The sequence below is a fragment of the Salvia splendens genome, chromosome 18, assembly GCF_004379255.2.
Source record: "Salvia splendens isolate huo1 chromosome 18, SspV2, whole genome shotgun sequence".
NCBI lineage: Eukaryota > Viridiplantae > Streptophyta > Magnoliopsida > Lamiales > Lamiaceae > Salvia > Salvia splendens.
In genome coordinates, this window is record NC_056049.1 from 12,865,392 (window position 1) to 12,892,415 (window position 27,024).

At 36.8% G+C, this 27,024-nt stretch overlaps 1 protein-coding gene across 1 annotated transcript; it reads left to right on the forward strand.

The window, feature by feature from the left end:
* The first annotated feature begins 12,961 nt into the window (after positions 1–12,961).
* LOC121776755 (uncharacterized mitochondrial protein AtMg00820-like) lies at positions 12,962–13,336 on the forward strand. The gene has a single exon (XM_042173926.1). It carries the CDS (start codon positions 12,962–12,964, stop codon positions 13,334–13,336), a length of 375 nt encoding a protein of 124 aa, XP_042029860.1.
* The last annotated feature ends 13,688 nt before the right edge of the window (positions 13,337–27,024 follow it).

Genomic DNA, 27,024 nt, shown 5'->3' on the forward strand with positions numbered 1-27,024 from the left:
CTATAGGAAATTTAAAATGGAGTTCGAATTTCATGTAGTACAACTTAGGGGTCATTTGGTTTGGATTTAATTTGGATAAGTATCCCAAAATAATTAATTAAATCCACAAGAAGAAGTATTATTTCAATAATTAGGAAGGACCTAATATTTCAATGAATCGACTCGAGAAAGGATAAATGCATGATCCTATTAATTATTTCCCCACATTGGAATAACATAAATCTCAAGCTCGTCATTCCACAATAACCACGTCAATTTATTTCATACAAAGCACTTAATCACATAGAATCAAACGTTTCAGAATTCCCCAAAATTCCAATTACATAAAAAGAAGTCACAAAAGTTTGGGATGTTACATTTACTTTATTTAAGAATTCCAACATTATTGCTTCTTGTTTAATTGTTGATGGTTTATACCAATTATTTCTTAATAATTCTGAAGCATGTATGGCACTGCAAAATAATGTCGAAACCAAACATAGTGCGATGAATAAAAATTCATCATTCTTATGGCATAAAAGATTGTGTCACATTTCCTGTGAAAGAATTAAGAGGCTTGTAAAGGATAAATTATTTCGAATTTAGACTTTACAGACTTTACTGTTTGTGTAGATTGTATTAATGGTAAACAAACCAAACACAATAAAAAAATGCCACAAGAAGCACTGAGCTCCTTGAAATTACACATATAGATATTTGTTGACCTTTAGATGTCCCAACTTTTGGTGGAGAAAAGTATTTTATCACCTTTATTGAAGAATTTTCGCGTTATGGATATATTTATTTATTGCATGAAAAATCTCAAGCAACATAAACACTTGAACATTTTGTGACTGAGGTTGAAAGACAATTAAATAGAAAGGTGAAATTGTTCGATCTGATAGAGGTGATGAATTTTATGATTGTACCACTGAAATTGGTCAATTACCTGGACCCTTTGCCAAATACTTAGAAAATCATGGCATTTGTGCTCAGTACACTATGCCTGGTACGCCTCAGCAAAATGGTGTTGCTGACAGACGTAACCAGAGGCGGACCTACACGGTGCCATGGGGGTTCCTTGGACCCCCACCAATTTTTATTATCACTATATATAATGAAGGAGCTGGCAGCGGAAGCGTGCGTTCATAACGGATCACATGAATTTGATCTATTTAGCAGATTATTTAGACAAAATCTATTCGCGTAATTATCACATGTATCATGCTCATAACTTGAATTAAAACATGCTTTAGCACATAAAATTCCTAAAACATGCTTACTACGGAATTAGCCAATTTACCTCGTTGATTCAATCAAGAATCGATGATGGCTTGCTCCGTCTCCACGTGAAGATCTTCAATACAAGACCTCGGATCTTCAGACTGGTGTCCCGGACTATACGCTGATATTTGTGTGGGAAAATCTCACCAACGTACTAGGACTCGAATAATGGAAGACAGAACTCAGCTCACGGAGGGAGCACAATTTTCGAAAACTCTCTCAAGAGGGGGGGGGACGAAAATTTTGTAAAATAATTATTGTGTTTTCTGTCTCCTTTATTCTCCTATTTATATAAGTCACATATTGGGCCCAGTCAGGGATCTAAGGAAGAATCTGGAACAGGCCTCACTCAATTAGCTTTTTACTAATCAAATTGAACCCACAATTTAATATAAGCTTATATTGGAATATTACGAGCAGCCACTACAGAAGTAATATTGCACTGCCTTCCAAATCCGAAATTACAAGTATTCCGGGTTTCCTTTAATTGTATTTGATTTATTTCTCGCGCTTAAGATGGAAACATCCATTAATTAATTAATGTCTGCTATAGACTTAATTAATTAACATATTTCGAATTCCAAGAGTGGACTTAGCAAGAAACTCTTATTTATTATTCATAGAGTAATCAAACTCCAACTAGCTAGGTTCCGAATAATAAAACCTCGTTTCGAGCTCCTCTTGTGGATGTTATCAAACGAGACTCTCCTCGCGCACGTTTCAACATAATAGCAATCCTAGCACCTCTAGATAATGATCACCACTACCCAATATACCTGGATCGTTGGGTTACGAAAAACCCGCACCTTTGGTAAGTCAAAGTAGTGGATACTCAATATCGTATGCTCAATGCTAACGTACATTGATTAAGAAATTAATTCTCAAGACCTCGTCTTTCAGTAGATAGCATAAAGACTCGTCTTGCTGTTAGATCCATTCAGTGCTATACCACACCAACGTCATCTTATTTCAATAAGGTTTAGAAATAATCGGACTGATATTGCAACCTTTCGCGATAGGTAGTCTAGGCCTATCTAGGTTGTGAAATTCTTATTTTTCTTTGTTTAGAACTGACCGTGTTACCTTAAATTGGACGACGCTCACAACCGGTCTACTAAAACAAAGACTTAGACTTTGTTACGTTTGCTCATACATTTAAATATGCAATAAACAACCATTAAATGTAAAACATAACAACATTATGACAAAAATAATCTGTTGCATTTATTGGAAAATAACCATTAGAGTTTTACAGTATCCAATCACTCGAAAGGTGATTTCTAGTATACAAAACCCTAACAATCTCCCACTTATACTCAAAACAGCTTTCGAGTATACAAAATAGTAGTGCACACGTATAAATTTCTCCCACTTATACTGAGAGCGAGTTGAGGTCTTGAATGAGTCGAACTCCCATCCCCTTCAACGTGGCTATCGAACGGTTTTACCGCCAAAGCCTTTGTAAAAGGATCTGCTAGGTTGTTCTCTGACGCAATCTTGACCACTTTTATGTCTCCTCTCTGCACTATATCTCTAATGATATGATACTTCCGCTCTATGTGTTTGCTCGCTTTGTGAGCTCTTGGTTCTTTCGAGTTTGCCACAACACCAGAATTGTCACAATAAATGGTGATGCTCTTGGGCAGATTCGAAACCACACCTAAATCCATAAGGAAGTTCTTGAGCCATACAGCCTCTTTTGCAGCCTCCGAAGAGGCCACATACTCGGCTTCCATGGTTGAGTCCGCGATGCATTTCTGCTTCACACTCTTCCAAATTACGGCTCCACCTCCTAAGGTGAACACATATCCTGAAGTAGATTTTCTCGAGTCCTGATCAGCTTGAAAGTCTGAGTCAGTATATCCCAAAGGACAGAGCTCGGCTGCATTGTAAACTAGAGCATAGTCCTTAGTCCGTTTAAGGTACTTGAGTATGTTCTTTACGGCAGTCCAATGTCCTTGGCCCGGATTCGACTGATATCTTGCCACCATGCCAACAGCAAAGCAAATATCTGGTCTAGTACAAAGCATAGCATACATGAGACTTCCAACTGCCGAAGCATATGGAATCCTTCTCATTGCTTGTATCTCAGACGGCGTTTTAGGGCACATCTCTTGAGATAAATGGATGCCATGTCTAAAAGGTAAGAAACCTTTCTTGGCATCCTGCATGCTAAAACGACTAAGTACTGTTTCGATGTAAGATTCTTGAGATAAGCACAACATCTTCTTATCTCGATTCCGAAGAACCTTGATCCCGAGGATGTGTCCCGCGTCTCCCATATCCTTCATCTCGAACTGGTTTGATAACCATGTTCGAACTGATGACAACATCTTTTTATTGTTTTCAATTAGAAGAATGTCATCTACATATAAAACTAAGAACACCACATTCCCCTTATCAACTTTCTTATACACGCAGCTTTCACTTGGGCACTTTTCGAATCCAAACTTGCAAACAGTTTGATCGAAACATTGGTTCCACGATCTGGATGCTTGCTTGAGGCCATAAATGGCCTTCTTAAGCTTCCAAACCATGTGTTCTTTGCCCTTTATGGCATATCCTTCGGGTTGTTCCATGTAGATGGTCTCCTCAAGACTGCCGTTTAGAAATGCAGTCTTAACGTCCATCTGCCATACATCCCAATCCATATAAGCTGCAATAGACAACAGTATCCGGATCGATTTGAGCATGGCCACTGGGGAGAAGGTCTTATCATAATCGATGCCTTCCTTTTGGGTATACCCCTTGGCCACTAGTCTTGCTTTGAAGACTTTAACTCGTCCATCGGGTCCACGTTTACGTTTATATATCCACTTGCTCCCAATGGCAGTACAACCTTCGGGTAGGACGGACAAATCATAAACGTCTTTGTCTATCATAGATTGTAGTTCCGAATCCATTGCTTTTACCTATTCGCAATGATCGATATCTGCCTGCGCCTCCGCAAAGTTCCAGGGATCTAATACATTGCTGTCCGAGGAGTGATCCATAGATTCTCCCAAACCAATGTATCTGTCGGGCTCATGTGAGACCCTCCCACTGCGGCGCGACACTACAATATTTTGAGTAGAAGTTGAAGTTTCGGGAATTGTTTGTACACTTGGTACTTGTTCTTGGTTAATGGAACTTGTGACTGAAGTTAGCTCATCAAGAGCCACTTCACTGCTGGGTTTATGATTCATTACATAGTATTCCTCTAAGAATGTCGCGTGAGTGCTCACAATGACTTTCTTATCTCGGAGACTAAAGAATTCATAACCTTTCGTTCCTTTGGGGTATCCTATAAACAAACATACCTCCGTCCTAGATCCTAGCTTAGTTGGATCCTTTTCCAATACATGAGCCGGGAAACCCCAAACCTTGAGATGTGCTAGATTGGGCTTACGCCCAATCCACAACTCATATGGACTTTTAGGTACGAATTTTGATGGTAAATTATCTAAAATGTGACTTGCGGAAAGCAAGGCATGTCCCCAAAACGAAATAGGCAGAGGTGCATAACTCATCATCGATCGAACCATGTTTAATAAGGTCCTGTTCCTTCTTTCAGCCACGCCGTTCTGCTGGGGCGTGCCCGGCGCAGTCAGTTGGGATTGAATTCCCACTTCCGATAAGTAGTCCAAAAATTCGGCACTGAGGTATTCGCCTCCACGATCAGATCGTAGGCATTTGATATTCTTCCCATGATACTTCTCCACAAGAGTCTTAAAGTCTTTAAACTTGTCAAAAGACTCTGACTTGTGACGCATCAAGTAGACATATCCAATTTTTGAAAAGTCATCAATAAATGTGATGAAGTATCGAAAACCACCTCTTGCCTCAGTTGACATTGGTCCACATACATCAGAATGAACGAGCTCAAGTACTTCCTTGGACCTATTGCCCTTAGCCTTAAAAGGCCTCTTGGTCATCTTGCCTTCTAAGCATGACTCACACTTATGAAAAGGTTCCTCCTCTAGACCTTTGATAAGATCTTGTTGAACAAGAGAATGGATCCTCCTTTCATTGGCATGACCAAGTCTAAGGTGCCACAAGTACGTTTCGTTCATTGAATTTGAAGGTTCTTTTCGTTTCTTTAAAATTTTCGATGTTGTATTGAGTTCTGATTTGCGATTATTAAACTGTGTAGAAGTGATTGTGTACAGATTGTTTTCCATAATACCACGACAGATATAAGAACCATCTTTCTTAATAACGCAGTTGTCATTAAAAGAAATCGAATATCCATCATAAACCAATTTAGAAACTGAAATTAAATTTATTCTAAAAGAAGGTATCAACAAAACATTCTTCAAAATCAAAAATCTATCACTACTAAAACGCAAATAAATGTCTCCCACTGCAACGGCCGCCACTTTGGTAGCGTCACCCAGCTGGACTTCGATCTCACGATCATGTAGCCGTCTTGTCACCTGCAATAAGTCAGGATCAAAACAAATATGATCAGTGGCTCATGTGTCAATAACCCAAGTGCAAATTGATGTCGAAGTCAAACAAGACTCGACAACTAGAGCCTGGTGCATACCTGTAGCCTTGCCCCGTTTAGGACAGTCTGGCTTCCAATGCCCCTTTTCTCCACACTTGAAACACTTCCCCGTGGGCTTCTTGTTAGCCCTCTTCTTCTTCTTTCCCTTAGCTATCTTGACCGGTCCTGAGTTCGGTGCCTGCCTTTTTCCTTTGCTAGGCTTTAAGCCAAAGGAACGAGGCGCCGAAATCATCATGGCCGCCTTAGCCTGGACCATAAGGTCCTCTGCCGACTGGAGTTCAGTCAACAGCTCTGCCAAGGTGTAATTCCTTTTGTTCATCTCGAAGTTGAGCTTGAACTGTTGGAAGCTAGGGGGAAGACTTTGAAGGATTATCGTTACCTGGGACTCGGGATCGATTGTCCCTCCCAAGACCTCAATTTGGTTGAGGTTGCCCATCATCTCGAGGACGTGGTCCCTCACAGACGAGCCTTCCTTCATTGTCTTCGACATGATACTCCGAAAGGCTTGAGACTTCGCCGTTCGATTCTGAGTACCAAAAAGATTTTTTTTTTGAGATTCTGCATAATCTCGGCGGATGTTTCCATGGCTGAATGCTGATGCTTGAATACTGAAGACATAGAAGCCAACATGTAGCACTTAGCCATCTCATTCGCCTTATGCCACCGTCTGTGTGCATCTCTGACTCCTGCCGCAGCGGTAGCCGCCGGCACTAGAGGTCGCGGGGTGGTGAGCACAAAGATGTACTCATCTGCTGTGAGAACGATGTCCAAATTTTGTTTCCATTCTATGTAATTTTGGCCCTCGAGTTTATTTTCTTTGAGAATTGCGGAATGAGGATTGAATGACATATTGACGATTTGATTTGCACAGCAAAATAGAGTATTTTACTATTGTCATAAACTTATGTAAGAAGTTTGATTAGATTAACCATAAAACTTTTCAAAATCTTACAACTGTAAAATTAAAATTTTATACCCTCCAGAGGAAGTCAATACGCATTAAAATCTTGCAATTTTACTGGTCACAACACCGACGAATAGTCCAAAGACCACAGAGTGGCATGGCCGCCTAATGTTGCCTAAGCAAGACCACCGAATTTAGCATTACAGAGTCTCAATTCTACAACACACTCCCATAACAATGCTTGTGTGCTGCTAACAAGATCAAGCTATCTCATAAATCCTGTGTGAACTTCTGAATCTCGCAGTTTCTTAGGATTATTGTCCCCACAGAGCAGGTGGCGATAATATTGGAAACTACATTCTAGTTCATACTATTTATATTTGAGAAGTCCGCCCTCATGAACTTGCTATTTTTTTAGGATTATTGTCCCCACAGAGCAGGTGGCGATAATATTAGAAAAAAGCTTCATAAATTGCAGACCAATTGATGGAGACCATATACAAACGTTGAGTTCGTAATTATAGCTTAGATATTTTGGGTTATGGTTTTACTTTAATTATCCTTAGCCTTGGGGCAGTTTAAGGCTTAATTAAATTCTGTTAGTATTTAATCTACTGGATAATTAAATCTTTTATTAATTGGTATCTTCCATTAGGAAATTATTGTTCTAGAATATAATTCTTATTCATGTCTACTATAAGGTATGTCTAAAATAAACAAATTATTTAATTCTTAATAAGACATGAAAAATTAAATTCAAATTAATTCCATATTCAAGATTAGGAAGAGATATTTCATTATTTAATGTATTCATACATATCTATCCTTATTAGGATCTTAGATATATAAATATTAGGAAACTATTAAATTATTCTTATCCATATCATCTAGGAATCAAAATATTATTATTTATTTCCATAGATATAGAAAATAATAAAAATATTCCTTAAATCTAGATAAATATTAGGAAACTATTAAATTATTCTCATCTATATCATCTAGGAATAAAAAAATATTATTTATTTCCATAGATATAGATAATAATAAAATTATTCCTAAAATCTAGGTAAATCTTCCAAAAAGATTTTATTTCCATTAAATAATAATATTTTAATGATATCTTTTAATAAAATAATTAAATAATCATTAAAATAATCTTTCACCGTTATCTCATCGTACGAGGTTCGCACGAACAATGAACGACGAAAATCCGACAAGTTCTTCGTCGGACCACGACGCACGAAGCGTCTCGGCCACCAGCGCGCAGGTGGCGCGCCAGCGTCTCGGCCGCCTGGCTCGTCGGCTGTCGCAGCTTCTCGGCCAGGCGCGCACACGGCGGCACGCGCCTCTCGGCCAGCTGCTCGACGCCTGTCTCGGCGTCTCGGCTCGTCGGGTGCCGATGCTTCTCGGCCAGGCGCTCGCACGGTGGCGCGCGCCTCTCGGCAAGCGTCTCGGCGCCCGGCTCGACCCTCCGAGCCGTCGGGTGTCGCGAGTCTTGGCCAGCGGCGCGCACAGTGGCGCGCCCGCTCTCGACCAGCTCGGACCTTCCGCCTAGGGTTCGGCCCGGAGTCTCGCGGTGTCTCGGTGGCTCTCGGACGAGCCACCACTCCGCACCAGTCACCGCCGTGTCAACCTTGACCCGGGTTCCGTCTGGTGCGTGTGGTCTCGGCCGGCGGCGCGCACGAGTCCCCACTCGTTCGCGCGTCGCCCCGTGATCACGGCTCCCGGCTCCCACTGTCTCGACATCCCTATCTCGATCGCACGTGGTGCGTTCGAGCAATTCAAGTTCTTTGATTCGATAGTTCTTGAGTTCATCATGCAGAATTAATTAAACAAAATACCAAGAACATGCTTCGCAATCAAATAACACATGCATACATCAATTTCGCGAAATTTAAATCCAAATAATCAGAGCCAAAGACTGGCTCTGATACCAGCTGAAGGGGCTGGCAGCGGAAGCGTGCGTTCATAACGGATCACATGAATTTGATCTATTTAGCAGATTATTTAGACAAAATCTATTCGCGTAATTATCACATGTATCATGCTCATAACTTGAATTAGAACATGCTTTAGCACATAAAATTCCTAAAACATGCTTACTACGGAATTAGCCAATTTACCTCGTTGATTCAATCAAGAATCGATGATGGCTTGCTCCGTCTCCACGTGAAGATCTTCAATACAAGACCTCGGATCTTCTGACTGGTGTCCCGGACTATACGCTGATATTTGTGTGGGCAAATCTCACCAACGTACTAGGACTCGAATAATGAAAGACAGAACTCAGCTCACGGAGGGAGCACAATTTTCGAAAACTCTCTCAAGAGGGGGGGGACGAAAATTTTGTAAAATAATTATTGTGTTTTCTGTCTCCTTTATTCTCCTATTTATATAAGTCACATATTGGGCCCAGTCAGGGATCTAAGGAAGAATCTGGAACAGGCCTCACTCAATTAGCTTTTTACTAATCAAATTGAACCCACAATTTAATATAAGCTTATATTGGAATATTACGAGCAGCCACTACAGAAGTAATATTGCATTGCCTTCCAAATCTGAAATTACAAGTATTCCGGGTTTCCTTTAATTGTATTTGATTTATTTCTCGCGCTTAAGATGGAAACATCCATTAATTAATTAATGTCTGTTATAGACTTAATTAATTAACATATTTCGAATTCCAAGAGTGGACTTAGCAAGAAACTCTTATTTATTATTCATAGAGTAATCAAACTCCAACTAGCTAGGTTCCGAATAATAAAACCTCGTTTCGAGCTCCTCTTGTGGATGTTATCAAACGAGACTCTCCTCGCGCACGTTTCAACATAATAGCAATCCTAGCACCTCTAGATAATGATCACAGTAGTCAAAGTAGTGGATACTCAATATCGTATGCTCAATGCTAACGTACATTGATTAAGAAATTAATTCTCAAGACCTCGTCTTTCAGTAGATAGCATAAAGACTCGTCTTGCTGTTAGATCCATTCAGTGCTATACCACACCAACGTCATCTTATTTCAATAAGGTTTAGAAATAATCGGACTGACATTGCAACCTTTCGCGATAGGTAGTCTAGGCCTATCTAGGTTGTGAAATTCTTATTTTTCTTTGTTTAGAACTGACCGTGTTACCTTAAATTGGACGACGCTCACAACCGGTCTACTAAAACAAAGACTTAGACTTTGTTACGTTTGCTCATACATTTAAATATGCAATAAACAACCATTAAATGTAAAACATAACAACATTATGACAAAAATAATCTGTTGCATTTATTGGAAAATAACCATTAGAGTTTTACAGTATCCAATCACTCGAAAGGTGATTTCTAGTATACAAAACCCTAACATATAATACTCCTTCCGTCCCTGAAAATTTTTCACATTTCATTTTCTGCATTCGTTTTAGAAAAATGCTAATAAATAACTAAAGTGGAGAGATGATAAAGTAAGAGAGAGAATAACGTAGATGAGAGTCTTCTCTATATTATTCTCTCTCTTACTTTACCCTCTCTCCACTTTAACTATTTATTATCATTTTTTCAAAATGAGTGTAGAAAATGAAATGTGACAAATTTTTGAGGACGGAGGGAGTATAATTATACAACATTATGCAACAGAATTAGCTAGCTTAGTTGGCTAGCCTATTGACTTGTAACCACAAAATCCTAGTATTTCTCCCATTATCTTATTCTAGTATTTCTACCTTTTGTAACTAGTTTAATTCTTTATGTATTTCTCATAATTAATTTATTTCATTGATGTTGTTTTCATTTTCTCATTACTAATTCACATGTCTATAAATTTAATTTATTTTTCTATTCTCATAATTAATTCATTAACTAGGTAGTAATTAATTATAATAATTATTTATTTTCTTACACTATGATTTTTGTTTATTTTTCATTATTTGTATAAATATTATTATTATAAGATCATAAAGTAATTAATTATAATAATTATTTATTTTCTCACACTATGATTTTTGTTTATTTTTCATTATTTGTATAAATATTATTATTATAAGATCATAAAGTAATGGTCTTTAATTTAAAAATTGTATTATTTAATTATTTCAACATCAACATTGTCATTATATATGTCTCTCGCAACTTCGTAATTTATCGGCTTATTTCTTAGGTCATTGATAAGGCTCGTTTCATGCATTGGTTATGAGGTGAATTTTTGTGCTTTCGGGGAGCTAATGTGTGATTTTGAGTTCAAGTGCGTAGAATATCTGCCGGGTCTAGGAAACATGTGCAGATCGACCGGGTAGACGCAAATCAAGAAGAATTTGAAGTGAACTACGTCAAGCTGCCGAACTGACCTAGGAGAATCATGAAGACAGCGTCACGAGCAGATGTGGGAGATAAGAGTCGAATTTAACAATCCCTCTTCAAGGGCAGAAGTGTCAAATCAGAAAGAAGATGTCCTAGGGATTAGAGCCGCATGCCTCCCTATATAAAGGGATGGAAATTCAAAGAAGAGGCAACTCTCGTTCTTAGCTCAAGTGTTCCGAGAGCTCAAAATCACTTCAATTCTAGTTTTAATTTCTGCGCACTTAGAAGGTGAGTGACATTTCCGGCAATTGGTGTTGTTTAGTTCGTGTTAGTTGTGTCCCACCGCTCTTAGGAGCGAAGAAACAATCCTTTAATTTTTGTTTTGGATAATTTCTTTGATTTAAGTATTTTCAAGTCTTAACTTATTAGCTTGTGAATCTCGACATTGGATTTTTTGGATTTGATCTTATTTCTGATGCTATGGATGTTTTTGTTGAGGTTTCGTTGGATCTCATGGTGTTGATGTTTGGATTTTACTGTTTTGGATGAGTTTAGCAGTTGATAGTTGTAGGGTGTCGGTATCTAGTAAATTGGAGTTTGATTTTATGGATTTGAGTTTGATGAAGCTGGATCTGAGTGTGATGAGGTTGGATTGAAGTAGATTCATGTTAGATTGGAGTTTAAGTTGGTAGATATGATATTTCCTGTTTTGAATCTGCATGGATATGCCTTGTTTTCGCTCGTACGTCATTTCCGTCTGGTCAATTATATTAGATCTGTAGTTTTGTGCTTGAATTTCGTGTTTATGTCTTGTTCAGAAGCATGCTCTGTTTCAATGGTGTTTGGTGTTCTGTTATATGCTCTGTTTTTCATCGATTTCATGAAGAAGATGAAGTAGTTAGTTGTTAGGATCCAAATCTGCAGCTTTATTTTGTGCTTTTTTGCTTTTCCACAGCTTTCTATCACTTAGGTTAGTTAGGGAAATTGGTCCACACTTGCTTTTGCATTTTGTTTCGCTATTTCGAGAAAGTATCAGCATGACCATCTTAGCGCATGTGTTTTCAGTTGTTTAGCTTAGATTCAAGTGCTCGATTCATGTTTAGTGTTCATGCATATTTCTGTACAGTTTTCGTCCAATAGGTCAATTAGATAGAGTGTTGTCATTTCTGCTGAGTCAAGTAGATTTAAACTTAACCCACTTAGTTGCGGGCAATAGCCAAAATCCTTCCAAAATGTCCCAAACACATACACTCACCCCTTCATCTCTGTGGGATTCGATCCTTACTTCCCTATACTAGCTAATATTATTTGTAGGTTAAGGTTTTGAATGAGGTCTTTGATTACGCGTCCAACGACAAGCAAATAGGTCTAGGATCCTCTTGACCAGTTTGGTCCGGTGAATCTGCTTGACCCATCTATGGTTTAACTTATATTTATATCGTAAGCATGCGTTGCAAAAGGATCTCGCTTCAGTCGTCAACACTAAAAATATGCAATAATTGTTAATTTGGAGTTTTGGAACCACCAGTATAAAAATCCTGCGTTCACCACTAGACGTAACCGAGCTTTCATGGAAATGGTTAGAAGTATGTTAAGCAATTCTACCTTACCCATATCGTTGTGGATGAATGCTCTAAGAATCGCTATGTATATATTAAATCGGGTTCCTAGTAAGGCTGTGCCAAAGACTCTTTCTAAACTTTTGACATGTAGGAAACTCGGTTTACATCACCTTCACGTTTGGGGTTATCCAATGGAAGCTAGAGTATACTCTCCACAAGAAAAGAAATTGGATTTTAGAACAGTTCGTGGTTACTTTATTGGTTACTAAGAAATATCCAAAGGATATAGGTTTTATTGTCCAAATCATAGCATGAGAATGGTTAAAACTAGAAATGCAAGATTCTTTGAGAATGGTGAGATCATTAATGAAATAAGGGTAAAATTCCCTATTCCCTCAATTCCTCAAGAATCAAGTGTGCCAAATATTGTTGAACAAACTAAGAATATTGAACACTTGAATGGCCATTTCTGATGACTATTTTGTATATCTCCAAGAATCTGAATGTGATATAGGGATACACAACGATCCAGTTTCATATTCACTAGCCGTTAAGAATTATAATTCTAATAAATGGGTTGATGCCATGATAGAAGAGTTAAAATCTATGGATTATAATGAAGTCTGGGACCTTGTCGCATTGCCTGATGGAGACAATTGTATTGGGTGTAAATGGGTCTTCAAGACCAAATTCGACATGAATGGTTTAATCGAACAATTTAAAGGCAGACTTGTTGCCAAAGGTTATACACAGAAAGATGCTGTTGATTATAAAGAGACATTCTCTCCTGTATCAAAGAAGGACTCACTTAGAATTATTTTGGCACTTGTGTAGCCCATTTTGACTTGGAACTACATCAAATGGATGTGAAAACTACTTTTCTGAATGGTGATTTGGAAGTAGAAGTCTGCATGGAACAACCTGAAGGCTTCATTAAAGGAATGAACATTTAGTCTGCAAACTTAAGAAATCAATTTATGGACTGAAACAAGCTTCTCAACAATGGTATTTTAAATTCCATAACACTATTACTTCTTTTGGATTTAAAGAAAACACCTTTGATCGGTGTATATACCTCAAGGTTAATGGGAGCAAGTTCATATTTTTGGTTTTGTATGTTGATGATATATTGCTTGCTAGTAGTGACCTTGGATTCTTGCATGACAGTAAGAATTATAACTCTAAAAACTTCGACATGAAAGATATGGGTGAGGCATCCTACGTGATTGGAAAAGAAATATCATGTGATTGATCACGTGGAATGTTAGGATTGTCTCAGAAAAGCTACATAGATCAAAAGAAATATTAGGATTGTTCCAATTCATAAAGGTGACAAATTCAATTTGGATCAATGTCTAAAAACTGAATTGGAACGTAAAGAGATGGAAAATATTCCTTATGCATCTATTGTGAGTTAATGTATGCTCAAGTCTATACTAGACCAGACATCAGCTTTGCAGTGGGAATGTTGGGCCGTTACCAAAGTAACTGTGGCCTTGGACATTGGAGAGCTGCAAAGATGACAATGAGATACTTAAAGTGGACAAAAGATTTTATGCTCACATTTAGGAAATCTGATCAATTAGAAGTGATTGGATATTCCGATTCAGATTATGTTGGATATGTTGACTATAGAAAATCAACCTTTGGTTACATTTTGCTTAGGGCTGGAGGAGCCATATCATAGAAGAGTGCAAAGCAGAGTTCTATTTCAACATCCACCATGGAAGCTGAATTTATAGCTTGCTTCGAAGCATCTATTCAAACTACCTGGTTGCGAATTTTTATTTTAGGACTTAGAGTTGTCTCCTCAATATCCAAGCTCTTGAAATTGTATTGTGATAATAGTGTAGCCGTATTTTTCTCTAAGAATGACAAGTAGTCAAAAGGAGCTAAACATATAGAATTAAAGGTCGCTGATCCATTGACTAAGGCGTTACCGCCTAAGACATTTATGGAACATGTTAACAGAATGGGTCTTGGGTATGGTAACATGTAATCTTTATGTTTCTATGTTGGTTCAAACACCTATGTTATGGTACTTTGAATTCAATAAATGTTGTTTCTACTTTCCCGCTTAAGCTTATTATTTTATGCATATAAATGTTTTAGTATTAATGTAGGAGGTCTTGAAATAAGACAATTATGGAAGTGTGTCACTAGATTATACTCTTAGAGTGGTTATTAGTGATGTGGTACATGGAAGGAACTATATCGATCGCATGATATATGCCCTCCATGACCCATATTAGTAGTCTCTCTAATATAATACTTATGTTTGCCAATGATAAAAGCATTTATAAAGTCCAAAAATTATCCGCGTCATATGTTTATTATGTCTATTTTAACTTTGGCTCTGTCAAGTGTGACAAGTGGAAAAAATGAAAACTTACATGTTCACCAAGTGGGAGAATGAAAGTTTTATGTCTCACGTATGTGACATGTGATAAAATCATATATAGAATTGGATTTTAGTATAATACATTTGGTATAAGACACATTTTTCCCTAATTAATTAGCTATCAATTAATTATTGGTCTTCCATCAATTAATATCTTCATTTGCTTTAAATCAAAGGAATATCTCAGTTCTTATGACTAACAAGGAAATGAATATATATATATATATATGTATATATATATATATATATATAGAGAGAGGAATGTATTCATTTCCTTTTTCTATCTTTTGTTCTATTGTTCTTTTTAATCTCAGCCCCACGATTTTGTCATTCGACGGTTAGATTGACGCCACGTGTCATTTAATAATGCAGATTTATATATATATGTGTGTGTGTGTGTGTGTGTGTGTGTGTGATCAAATACTAACGATCTTAACGATCTTAAAGTGTTACTTGCTAACTAAATCAACATATTATATTAAAAATGTCAGCACATTGACATGAATATGTCAACACAAATTTGTGTTGACATTTTGTAAATGTCAAGATAAATTTATGTTGACATACTCATGTTATTGTGTTGACATTTTTAATATAATGTGGTGATTAGTGAACAAGTAGCACATTAAGCAAAACTAGTGTTAACCCACGTGCGAGATGCACAACGGAATATTTTTCATCATACAATTTTAAATTGTTAATTGATTAATTAAAATAAGAAATAATATAACTATATAATATTGTAAAATAGAAAAATATACTATTTAATAACTATTCAATAAATATATGCTTCTGAATTCATTTTACACCTAAAGACATAAAATTAAACATATTTGAAATGGAATCAAGGCAAACACAATTATTTCGACAAAGATAAAGAGACTATATCACATGGTGATAGTTTTGAAAATATGTTTAAAACAATCCTTCATATTTCACTACTAAAAATGATTTAAATCACACTCTTAACAAAAATAATAAATCGATAAGTCACAATATTCAAAACGTCAAAATTATGACCATAAAAAAAATTCAAATGATAAACTACACAAAAAACATAACATTAATTGGTTGAATTAACACTATTATATTAATGAATAATAATAGCCCTTTTGAATGTTGGAACATTTATCTTTATTTATTACACTTTTAAACGTGATTTGTTGGAACATGAAACATCTATACTACTTTTTATGCTACTTTACAACTCTCAAAATACTGTAAATTTTATTTTTATAAAAATATACTTAATATAATATATTTCCTCCGTCCCAGCTTAAGAGTCCTAATTAGTTAGGGCACGACTTTTAAGAAATGTAAAGAAAAGTGGATTGAATAAATTAGTGGAATATGAGTCTCACTTATATATTACTTTTATAATAAAATGTGAGTGAAATAAGTTGGTGGAATGTGAGGCATACTTACCATTAATGGTAAAAATGAAATAGGACTCTTAAGTTGAGACAGACGGAAATGACAAAACAAGACTCTTAAGTTGGGACGAATGGAGTATATTTTACTCAGCATGATCACCTATAAATAAAATAATTAGATTCTCTATATAAAATCAGTTGTATTCCAGAATAATTAAGTGTTAAATCCTAATTCAACAATAGTATTATTAGTAAACCAAAATTTGGTAGAAGACTATTTATTTTGTTTCAACAACCAATTGTTTGACTAACTCGATTTTGATTGGTTTAATTATCTCATTGCAAATATACATACGATGCACTAGGGGCGGACCCATGTATAAAATGGGTCAGCTAAATCCCTTAATAAAATTGTATTTTTAAGTTTTTTTTTATAAATTTTTATAATTTATCAGAATTTAAGGTAAATTATTATGTAAAAGTCCTTATAAATAATCTAAAACACTCAAAAATACACTTAAAACAAAATTTAGAAAAATACAGCCCTTATCGTTATTTATTTATGCGTCCGCTCCTGCTATGCACCACTTATTAATTCATCACAAGTGATAAAATATTATTTTTTGTGACACACTTAATATAATTATAGCGCCAGACGCCAGTGAGAATATACAAAAATAATAAATTGTGTAAAGATGAAGATAAATATTATGCATGTTTTGATTTAAGGATGTTACAAGTCTTCCATCTCTAAGAAATTTAAGAAATATTAGGATGAAATTCTCGAACCATATATACGCAGTACTCTAACTATTGTAATCAAAGAGAAAAAACAACAATAAATGAAATGGAAAGTACAATGAAAATTATAAAATAAGCCGAACTATAATTCTAGTCGAGAAAAACCGTCTTTTCGCAAGAAAAATTACATCACGGTTAGTGCTCTCGAATTGACGTATTATCCACAAAGATGAAACGACTTCCTCCTAACGTATATAATGTCTCAAACCCGCTAGGCACTGATGAAATCGATGGAGCTCAAAAATTGAGCAATACAATGTTCCTAAAATATACAATAAAATGTTTAGAGCTTGAGAGAGAATGGAGAATGTTTTTGTTGGTGTGTAATTCATCCACAAATCTGTCTTTTATGTTAGAGTTTGTATACTAGAAATCACCTTTCGAGTAACTGAATACGGTAAAAACTCTTATTTTATTTTTAAAGGAATAAAACAGATTATTTTTGTCATAATGTTGTTATGTTTTACATTTAATGGATGTTTATTACTTATTTTAATGTATAAGAAACTTAACAAAGTCTAAGTCTTTGTTTAGTAGACCGGTTGTGGGCGACGTCCACTTTAAGGTAACACGGTCAGTTCTGAACAAAGAAAAACAAGAATTTCACAATCCAGATTGGCCTAGACTACCTATCGTGAAAGGTTGCAATGTCAGTCCGCATATTTCTAAGCCTTACTGAAATAAGATGACATTAGTGTGGTATAGCACTGAATTGGATCTAACAGCGAGACAAGTCTTTATGCTATCTACTGAAAGATGAGGTCTTGATATTTATTTAGTTCTTAATCAATGTACATTAGCATTGAGCATACGGTATTGATTATACACTACTTTGACTTATCAAATGGTGCGGGTTTTTCGCAACCCAATAATCATGATATATTGGGTAGTGGTGATTAATATCTAGCGGTGCTATGATTGCAAATAAGTGTTTCTTGCCGAGTCCACTCTTGGAATTAATAAGATGTTAATTAATTAAGTCCATAGCAGACACTAATTAATTAATGGACATTTCTATCTTAAGCGCAGGAAATTAACGACAAACAACGGAAACCCAAATTACTTGTAATTTCAGATTTGGATGGGCAGTGCAATATTATTTATGTAGTGGCTACTAATAATATTTCAATATGAGCTTGTATTAAATTGTGAGTTCAATTTAATTAGTAAAAAGCTAATTGGGGGAGGCCATATCCAAAATCTTCATAGATCCCTGACTAGGCCCAATATGTAACTTAATATAAATAGGAGAATAAAGGATACAGAAAATACACTTATTTTAATAGGAAATTTTCGTCCCCCTCTCCTATATTGAAGAGGACGATTTTTCCTCCTTCAGCTCTCCTCCGTGAGATCGAATTCTGTCTTCTTTATTTAAGTCTTAGTATCCTTGTGAGATCAGCCCACACTGATATCAGCATACAGTTCGGGAACCAGTCAGAAGATTTGTGGTCTAGTACTCAACATCTTCACGAGGAGAGGCGCAAGCAATCTGATACGCTCGGATTTTGTACTGTTTAAGGCCATTATGTGGTCCGTTTTGAGTGTCAAAGTTGCATTACATGTCCATTATTTGCTTATTTTATTCATTTTGGTATTTTGACTTGTTTTGTGCGAAATATGCAAAATACAGCAGAAAAAGAGAATAAAAAGGTCAAAATTCGAAATCTGGAACTGAAGCGCAACTCAGCGGCCCGTTGGGCGTGTTCGCGCGCGACAACGTTATGTCAAACACATTTTTCCGGCTATTCTGAAGTCTAATTAGGGCGTGATACATGTCATTCTCTTTGTCTTCGAAATATCTTCCTGTTGGTACCTTGATCATCTCAATCGGAGTTCTGTGGAGAAAGATATGACCATTCTATGAAGGTCGTGCAAAGCTATCAAGTGCTGAATATAGGTGAAAATTCAAGGAACGAAAGAAAATATTACCTTGTGAAATCAAATCTTTTCCTTAACCTATAGGGCACGAAATTTACCTTCTCCAAACCTTTTTCAAGCCTATAAATACCCCATAACCTAAATCATATTATTCACTAATCTTAGAGCCTTAATTCCATCCCCTACCTTACACATAAATTCCTCCATCTTCTACAAGGAGCATAGAATTCAAGGGAGATCAAGCAAGAGCAAGATTAATTCTTTCGGGTTTTATCTAGTTTTTGTTAGATTGAACATGTCTTATTTTGCTTATATTTATTTAGATTATCTGTCTATGGATAGCTAAATTTATAGAATCCTAGGGGATGAAAGTAATTGACTCTATGTAGTTCTTTTTGTTTTGTCTAATGTTCAGAACTCGTTTTAGTTTAATTATTCCTTTTTTTAAAATTATATCCTATATGGAGGAAGTTACAAATAAACTCCTATAGAAATGAGGAAATTACAACTGATGGGTTTATATTCCTTGGTTTATATTTAATTGCTTGGTTGTTACTTTAATTATTGTTTATCTCTTATCGATGATGACTTTGAGTGGTTTATATTCTATGTGTCAATATAATATTTGTGACATGAGTGTTGATACACGATACGAATAGTTCCTAGTAGAGCTTGAGTCGGATGAACATAGAACTAAATAATTAGAATTACTAATAAGTTGATGAAATCACTGCCCTAGGATTCCCTTGTCTCGTCTGCTTTCTCAAACCAAGTTTGCTACAATTTTGTTTCATTACTTGCTTTCATTATTTATTTCTGCTTAGTTAATTACTCAACCCAAAAAATCATGTTTTTCCAAATAGTATTTGAGGCTGTGTATGTGGTAGACAATCTGTAAATTTATTCCCCGAGTTCGATATCTCGGTACTAACCTTTAGCTATACTAGATCTACCTTGTATACATGCAGGTATTTTTAGTGCTAAAAAAGTGCATCAAGTTTTTGGCACCGTTGTCAGGGAATACTTTTACGGATAGATTGATATCACCGAAAGAAAGATAATACTTTTTTGGATTTTACTGCTCTATTTTATTCATTTTATTTTATTTTGATATTCCTTTCTTATTTTTTTCATTTTAAAAGTTTATTTTGTTTTGTGATTAGGAATGGAGGAAATAGCTAAAGAATTGGCAACCATGAGAATGAGGATCGAGAAGATCGTGTTGTCGAGAAGATAGGAAAGTGAAGCTACTGTTGTGGATGACATGCACTGTGGTCTTCAAGGATATCAGAATGGATACTTCAATGAATATTATGACCTTAGTCAGGGGGGACATAATTATAATAATCGTTCTGATTATTTTTATCCTCCGAATTTTTCAAACAACAATGGTGGTTTTTGCAAATCAAATGTAGGTGCAGAAGAGGAAATTAGCAGAAGGGAGCTGCTAATAATCGAATTCACGTTGGATAAGACGAGGGAAGAGCGAAGGATCAATCAGATAGAAATCCAAATTGAGAAGCTTGAAGCCATAATTGAGAAGCTTGAGGCCATAATGATCTCCTTACAAGCAGCACTTTTCAACATGCCTACACACTTAGGAATTGAACTTCAGCCACGCCAATTTCCACATTACCAGAATGGGGTCCCCATTGATTATCATCCTAAACAGGGGGATAACAGTTCTTTTGATTTTGGTAATCATCCTCATTATTCATGTTACAATTATGACAATGCTTTGCAATCATGTCTAGGATTTCCAGTTAAACACCAGAAGATTGATGAGCCCAAAAAGCAGATCACTAATGACCTATTGACATCTTTTTATGGAGAACACCAAACAGATTAGCAGGTTGGAGGCAACAGTTGCTACCATGAGCTCCACTGTCATGTCCTTGAACACCTAACTTGCCAACATGGCAAGCATGCAGTTCCAGCAAAAGGGAGAACCCATAACCTTAAGTGTTGAACCAAATAAAGAAGATTGTCCGAAAGCTACCCCAATCTTGACTCTTCTTCAACCACAAATTCCATTATTTTCACAGAAAAAGCTGAAGTTGAATAAGTGGTTTAAAAAATCATTTGATGTGTTTTGCAGGTCACAGAGTAATTCCCAGTTAGTAGCAGCTCTGCAACATGTTCCCAGTTATGCCAACATGCTGAAGGAGTTGGTTGATAAGAAAAAAAACTTGAATGATCTTGAAGAAATCCAGTTGTCAGCTAATAGTGGGGATATTATTTTAAACCATCGGGCTATCAAGCAAAAGCATAAAGAGCAGTTCATCATATGGTGTACACTTGGGGAAGCACCAACATGTAAGGCATTGTGTGATTTACGTGAGAATGTTAATTTAATGCCTTTGACTGTTTTTGTGCAATTTAACATAGGGAATCTAAAATCATCAACAATCAAGCTGAAAATGGGGGATGAAACAATTGCACATGTTGTTGGTATAGTCGAAGATGTCTTGGTAAGAGCTGACAATTTTATTTTTCCTATAGATTTTTTGGTGGTTAACAAGCAGGCAAACAAGAGTGTTCCTCTTATCCTTGGGATACCCTTCTTAGACATGTGCAAAGAAGTAATTGGTAAAGTGCAAGAAGAGATTCCAATAAGTGACAGAGAGGAAAAATACATTTGTCGCATTCAAAAGGTTATGATAGAACATGAAAAGATGCAAGAAGAAGAAAGGATCTAGAAAGAAGATAAGAGACTGCGGCAGTCAAGGATCACAAATCCAATAAAATCTAACCCTTCACTAGTAGTTACAGATGTTAATCACGATGTGCATGACTTGAATGTTTCTAATAATTGTTTTTCAATACATGAACCACCGAAGAAAAATAAAAGAGCTAAGAAAAAGAGCAAAGAAAAATGCTAACAACTCTAGTGGGACAACATTTAGACATGGCTGAATGGTGGATGAAAAAGATTGAAGGAATACTGGGAGAGGTGATTAGCAAAATTCAAGAACACACATGCACCTCCACGAGACCACCTTGAGCAAGAAGGAGATGTCAAGCTAAAGACATAAAACAAGTGCTTGTTGGGAAGCAACCCTACACTTTATCATGTTTTATTTTGTTTTCTAACTTATTTTAAACTTTTTTTTGCTTTGTTTTTGTTCTTATTGAAATTTCGCAGCTTTTGGACCAAACCCAATGACCGCTGGCGACTCACTGGAACGGTTTTGACCCTTCCCAACGACCGCTGGACCCTTCCAACGGCCCGCTGGCCTTTCTCTGCACTCAAGCCACATTTTTTGAAATTTTTCGAATTTTTGCCCCGTCCAGCCCCAGCACGAAATTTCAAGGTGTCTTTACTGCTTTCATAGTTTACTCACGTCCCAACCGACTCTACAAACTTTTTTTATACTTTGGTGGATCGTGAAGAAAAATAAAAGAGCTAAGAAAAATAGCAAAGAAAAATGCTAACAACTCTAGTGGGACAACATTTAGACATGGCTGAATGGTGGATGAAAAAGATTGAAGGAATACTGGGAGAGGTGATTAGCAAAATTCAAGAACACACATGCACCTCCACGAGACCACCTTGAGCAAGAAGGAGATGTCAAGCTAAAGACATAAAACAAGTGCTTGTTGGGAAGCAACCCTACACTTTATCATGTTTTATTTTGTTTTCTAACTTATTTTAAACTTTTTTTTGCTTTGTTTTTGTTCTTATTGAAATTTCGCAGCTTTTGGACCAAACCCAATGACCGCTGGCGACTCACTGGAACGGTTTTGACCCTTCCCAACGACCGCTGGACCCTTCCAACGGCCCGCTGGCCTTTCTCTGCACTCAAGCCACATTTTTTGAAATTTTTCGAATTTTTGCCCCGTCCAGCCCCAGCACGAAATTTCAAGGTGTCTTTACTGCTTTCATAGTTTACTCACGTCCCAACCGACTCTACAAACTTTTTTTATACTTTGTTGTAAATAAGTTTAGGGGGTGACTTGGTGGATCGTGAGTTTAGGTTGTTTTTGTTTTTGTTTTTGTTTTTAGTTTTGTTTTTGTTTTAAAAGAACCCAAAGGTGAAGAACATGTCATGAACATAGCATGAAGAACTTAGAAACATGTAAGCATATGGACACATTAGACAGAGTTGCCTATGATATGAAGTTATTCTTATCTTTGAATAAACTCGGCTTGACGTTTTGATTTGATGGTTTGGTGAAAAGGTGCATAATTAGTGAATTGCTGGTTCGCCTTGAATCATTCTTATACCTTGTGAGATTTGAGCCTTAATTCTTTCTTGTGTGATTTATCTGCATGCATGTATATGTTTCTAGAACTTACTCCTCGTCTGCCTAAGTTTACATAGTGTTTAAGTTGATAAAGAAGAATGTTAGGTCATCTTTTCATAGCTACTTTTATATCCAAAATTCTTTACCCTTTCAAAATTATCTTTTATCCCTTTGGAGCCAATTTTGAGCCTTTAAGCCTATTGTTTGGAAGCCAAAATAATGAGGATAATTCCTTGTTCAAAGTGTGCTTGATCTATACAGGATGCCTATGTTATAAAAAAGAAAGAAAGAGAAAAGAAAAAGAAAGAAAGGTTGTGTGGAAAAAGAAAGAAAATCAAAGGATTGGAAAGTGAGTTGCAGGAAGAATAATTATTAAAAGTGTCTTGGGTTTGAAAGAAAGAGTGGATTCTATTGTACTCTACTTGAGATTTTTATTTTAATTCACTTTTTAGCCAAATATTCCTCACCTACCAAACAACCTACATTACAACAAAAAATAAAGACCTTTCGGACTTTTGATGCTTAATCACATCTAGTAGATGATGGATTAGACTTTGAGCAACACTATGGTAAACTTTGCATGATGCATGATTTGAGTGCTATACATTTCCCATCTTTGGAAGTTTTTCTACACGTGAGTGCATGAATTCAAGGTGTTCTACGAGTTAGTAATGAACGTGCACTAATAAGCCTAGCTTGATATGATTGCGTTAATTCATGCTTAATCTATTTATTCCATACTTTGAGGCGATTATGATGTCTAGTCCTTATGCAATCCGTGCTTCTATTTTATATTTCTTTCTTGTTTTGTTTGGGGACAAACAAATATTTAAGTTTGGGGGAGTTGATACGCTTGGATTTTGTACTATTTTAAGGTCATTATTTGGTCTGTTTTGAGTGTCAAAGTTGCATTACACGTCTATTATTTGCATATTTTATTCATTTTGGTATTTTTGATGTGTTTTGTGAGAATTGTGCAAAATAGAGTAGAAAAAAAGAATAAAAAGTTCAAAATTCGGAGTTGGAACTGAAGCGCAACCCAGCGGCCCGGACCCAATGCAGCGGTCGCTGAAACGAGTCCAGAGAGTTCTGGAGCTGTCCAGCGGCCCGCTGGGCCTGTTCACGCACGATAGCATTACTTCAAACCAATCTTTCCGGTGATTTTGAAGTCCTATCAGGGAGTTCTATATGTCATTCTGTTCGCCCTCGAAAGAGCTTCATGTTGGTGCCTTGATCATCTCAATCGGAGTTTTGTGGAGAAAGTTATGACCTTTGTACGAAGGTCGCGCAAAGCTGTCAAGTGCTGAATATAGGCGAAAATTCAAAGAAGGAAAGAAAATATCTTGTGAAATCAAATCTTTTCCTTAACCTATAGGGCACGAAATTTACCTTCTCCAAACCTTTTTCAAACCTATAAATACCCCATAACCTAATTCATATTATTCACCAATCTTAGAGCTTTAATTCTATCCCCTACCTTACACATAAATTCCTCCATCTTCTACAAGGAGCATAGATGAGGCTCGTTTCATGCATGTGTTCTGTGATAAAACTGCACTCAAATCTGTAAATCTAACGTGCTAATGTGAGCCAGGTGTGTATAAATTTCGTCATACTCGAGAAATGAACAGATCAGTTGGGCGGACGAACGGATGAAGGAAAAGGAGACGCTTTGCTGCGCGAACTGATCAAGTCAGGATTAAATTGTGCTAGCCGAAGTTCCACATAGAAGATGGAGCTAAAAACCCCCACCAAAAGCCAAGGGCGGGAATGACAATTTAAGAGGACGGTACCCTAGGGATAAGAGCCCTACGCCTATCTATAAATAGAGATCCCAGCGCGAAGAACACATACGCGGGGGGGGGGATGCATTGACACAGAGATACACTCTTTAGAATTCAGCTCTGTTCTAGGGCTGAATTAGCAGCTCAATCTACTCCAAATTCGTACATTCCGTGTCATACACACTTGGTCCTTAGTCTAGTTTAGCTTAGCAGCATGTTGGTGTTGGTGTTGGTTTTTGTTACTTAACTTGCTTGGCTCTGTAATTCCATTTCTAGAAGGAGCGATGAAACAATTTCCAGTTTCTTTTGTCTACTTTAGTTTACGTGTCACGACCGCCCTCACTAAGGATAGTAAAGACGGGGAAATCGTGACTAGGGAAGGGACGAAGGAGCAGGGAAGAAAAAGGGGAAAGCAATGAAAGACAACATCTTAAACAAAGCTTCAAAAGAAGAGTTTTAATCGATTAAACAATTAAGGAGCGGGTTAATATCTCAAGGTAAATAATGTTAAAAAGTAGTGTGGGGCAAAACGAAAGATTTTAACAAGAACGATTCGAAACACGGCAGCGGAAAAACAAGTATCAGAGGAGAGTCATAGGATGACGCCCATGTTTGAAGACACGACGCATCCGGGAATTCCTAAAGCTCACTCAACATCCGCCGCAACATCACCCCTCAACCAGCACATAAAAGAAAAAGGATATGCAGGGCTGAGTACTTGTTGTACTCAATGGGCTCATGCCGAAAACATTTTATAACAGTTATGTCATCCATACCGGTGAACTCGAGTTTTTACGTTTATTAAAGAAATATCACGAGTATCACAAAAACACTTTTCACAGACCGGCCGGTCAAAACAATCTCCCCACTTTCTCATCAATCAATCAATCACTTCCTCTTACCATAGTGCGATGAAAGTGTGGCCACACTATTCGCCCACGAGACCGGCCGACTAGCAAGGACGGCTCACGATCCCCTCTGTGTACACAGCCTGATAGGGTTTGCGGCCCTACTCAGACCCGAATTCGTTTATCATAGCCCTATAGCCTAATGGAGCGAACTCACAAACTAGGCATCAAGCACAATCTCAACATAGCCCTATAGCCTAACGGAGCAAGCTCAAACGAACTAGGCATCAAGCAAAATCTCAGCATCAAAACAATCACGGCATGACATAACACTTTAAACCACCCTTATAACACCACATCATATTTTCGGAAAAATAAAGAGGTTAGAAAAGAAAGCCCACCTCGTCCGCTTAACAATTCACAATCCAACTTATGGCAACTCTCGTTCCTCGAGTTCACGAATACACAATCACCCTTGTCAACGACAACACAAGTCAGCCTTCCACAAAAACATATTACCATGCATGTCCTATCGTTTCTTTCACCGTTCTCTCAAAATTACCCAACCCAACGTTCGTCACAAAGATGGAAAAACACACCATAGTATATTTCGACGTATCTCACGCGATCACATCATTAAACATGTTCCTTGGATATACATGCATCATATAATACTTTTAAACTTGAAAATAAATATCCTTTTATCAAAGCAGAAAAATGGCAGAACTGCGCGACCGTTTTATAAAAATCACTAAAAATTCACCCGACCTCATATGAAGCTAAATGTTGGTCACAACATAGAATACACATTCAAGTTCATCCTGACAAATTTTCACACTGAAATCACGTCGTTTAGTCAGTCAAATCAATAATTAAACTCTCTGGTCGGAACATAAAATTTCTAACAGCACTGCGCAGTTCATTTGAAAATTTTACCATAAATTCATCCAATGCCTAAAAGGGCTGAAAATTTTACACGACTTAGAAGACACTTCAAATTTTCATATAGTTCAAGAATCACATCAATCGGAGGTCATTTGGTCAGTCAAAAAAAACGAAACATTCTTGGCGAGAACACAGGTTTCTGGCAGATTTGCGCAGTCAACTTCAAACAATTATTAAAAATTCATTTTTCGATAAAAAGGGCTGAAATTCATACGAGACACGGAAAACACCTTGATGTTTA

Excerpts from the sequence above, each read along its gene's own strand:
- LOC121776755 (XM_042173926.1), top strand. The coding sequence starts at position 12,962 with ATGGCCATTTCTGATGACTATTTTGTATATCTCCAAGAATCTGAATGT.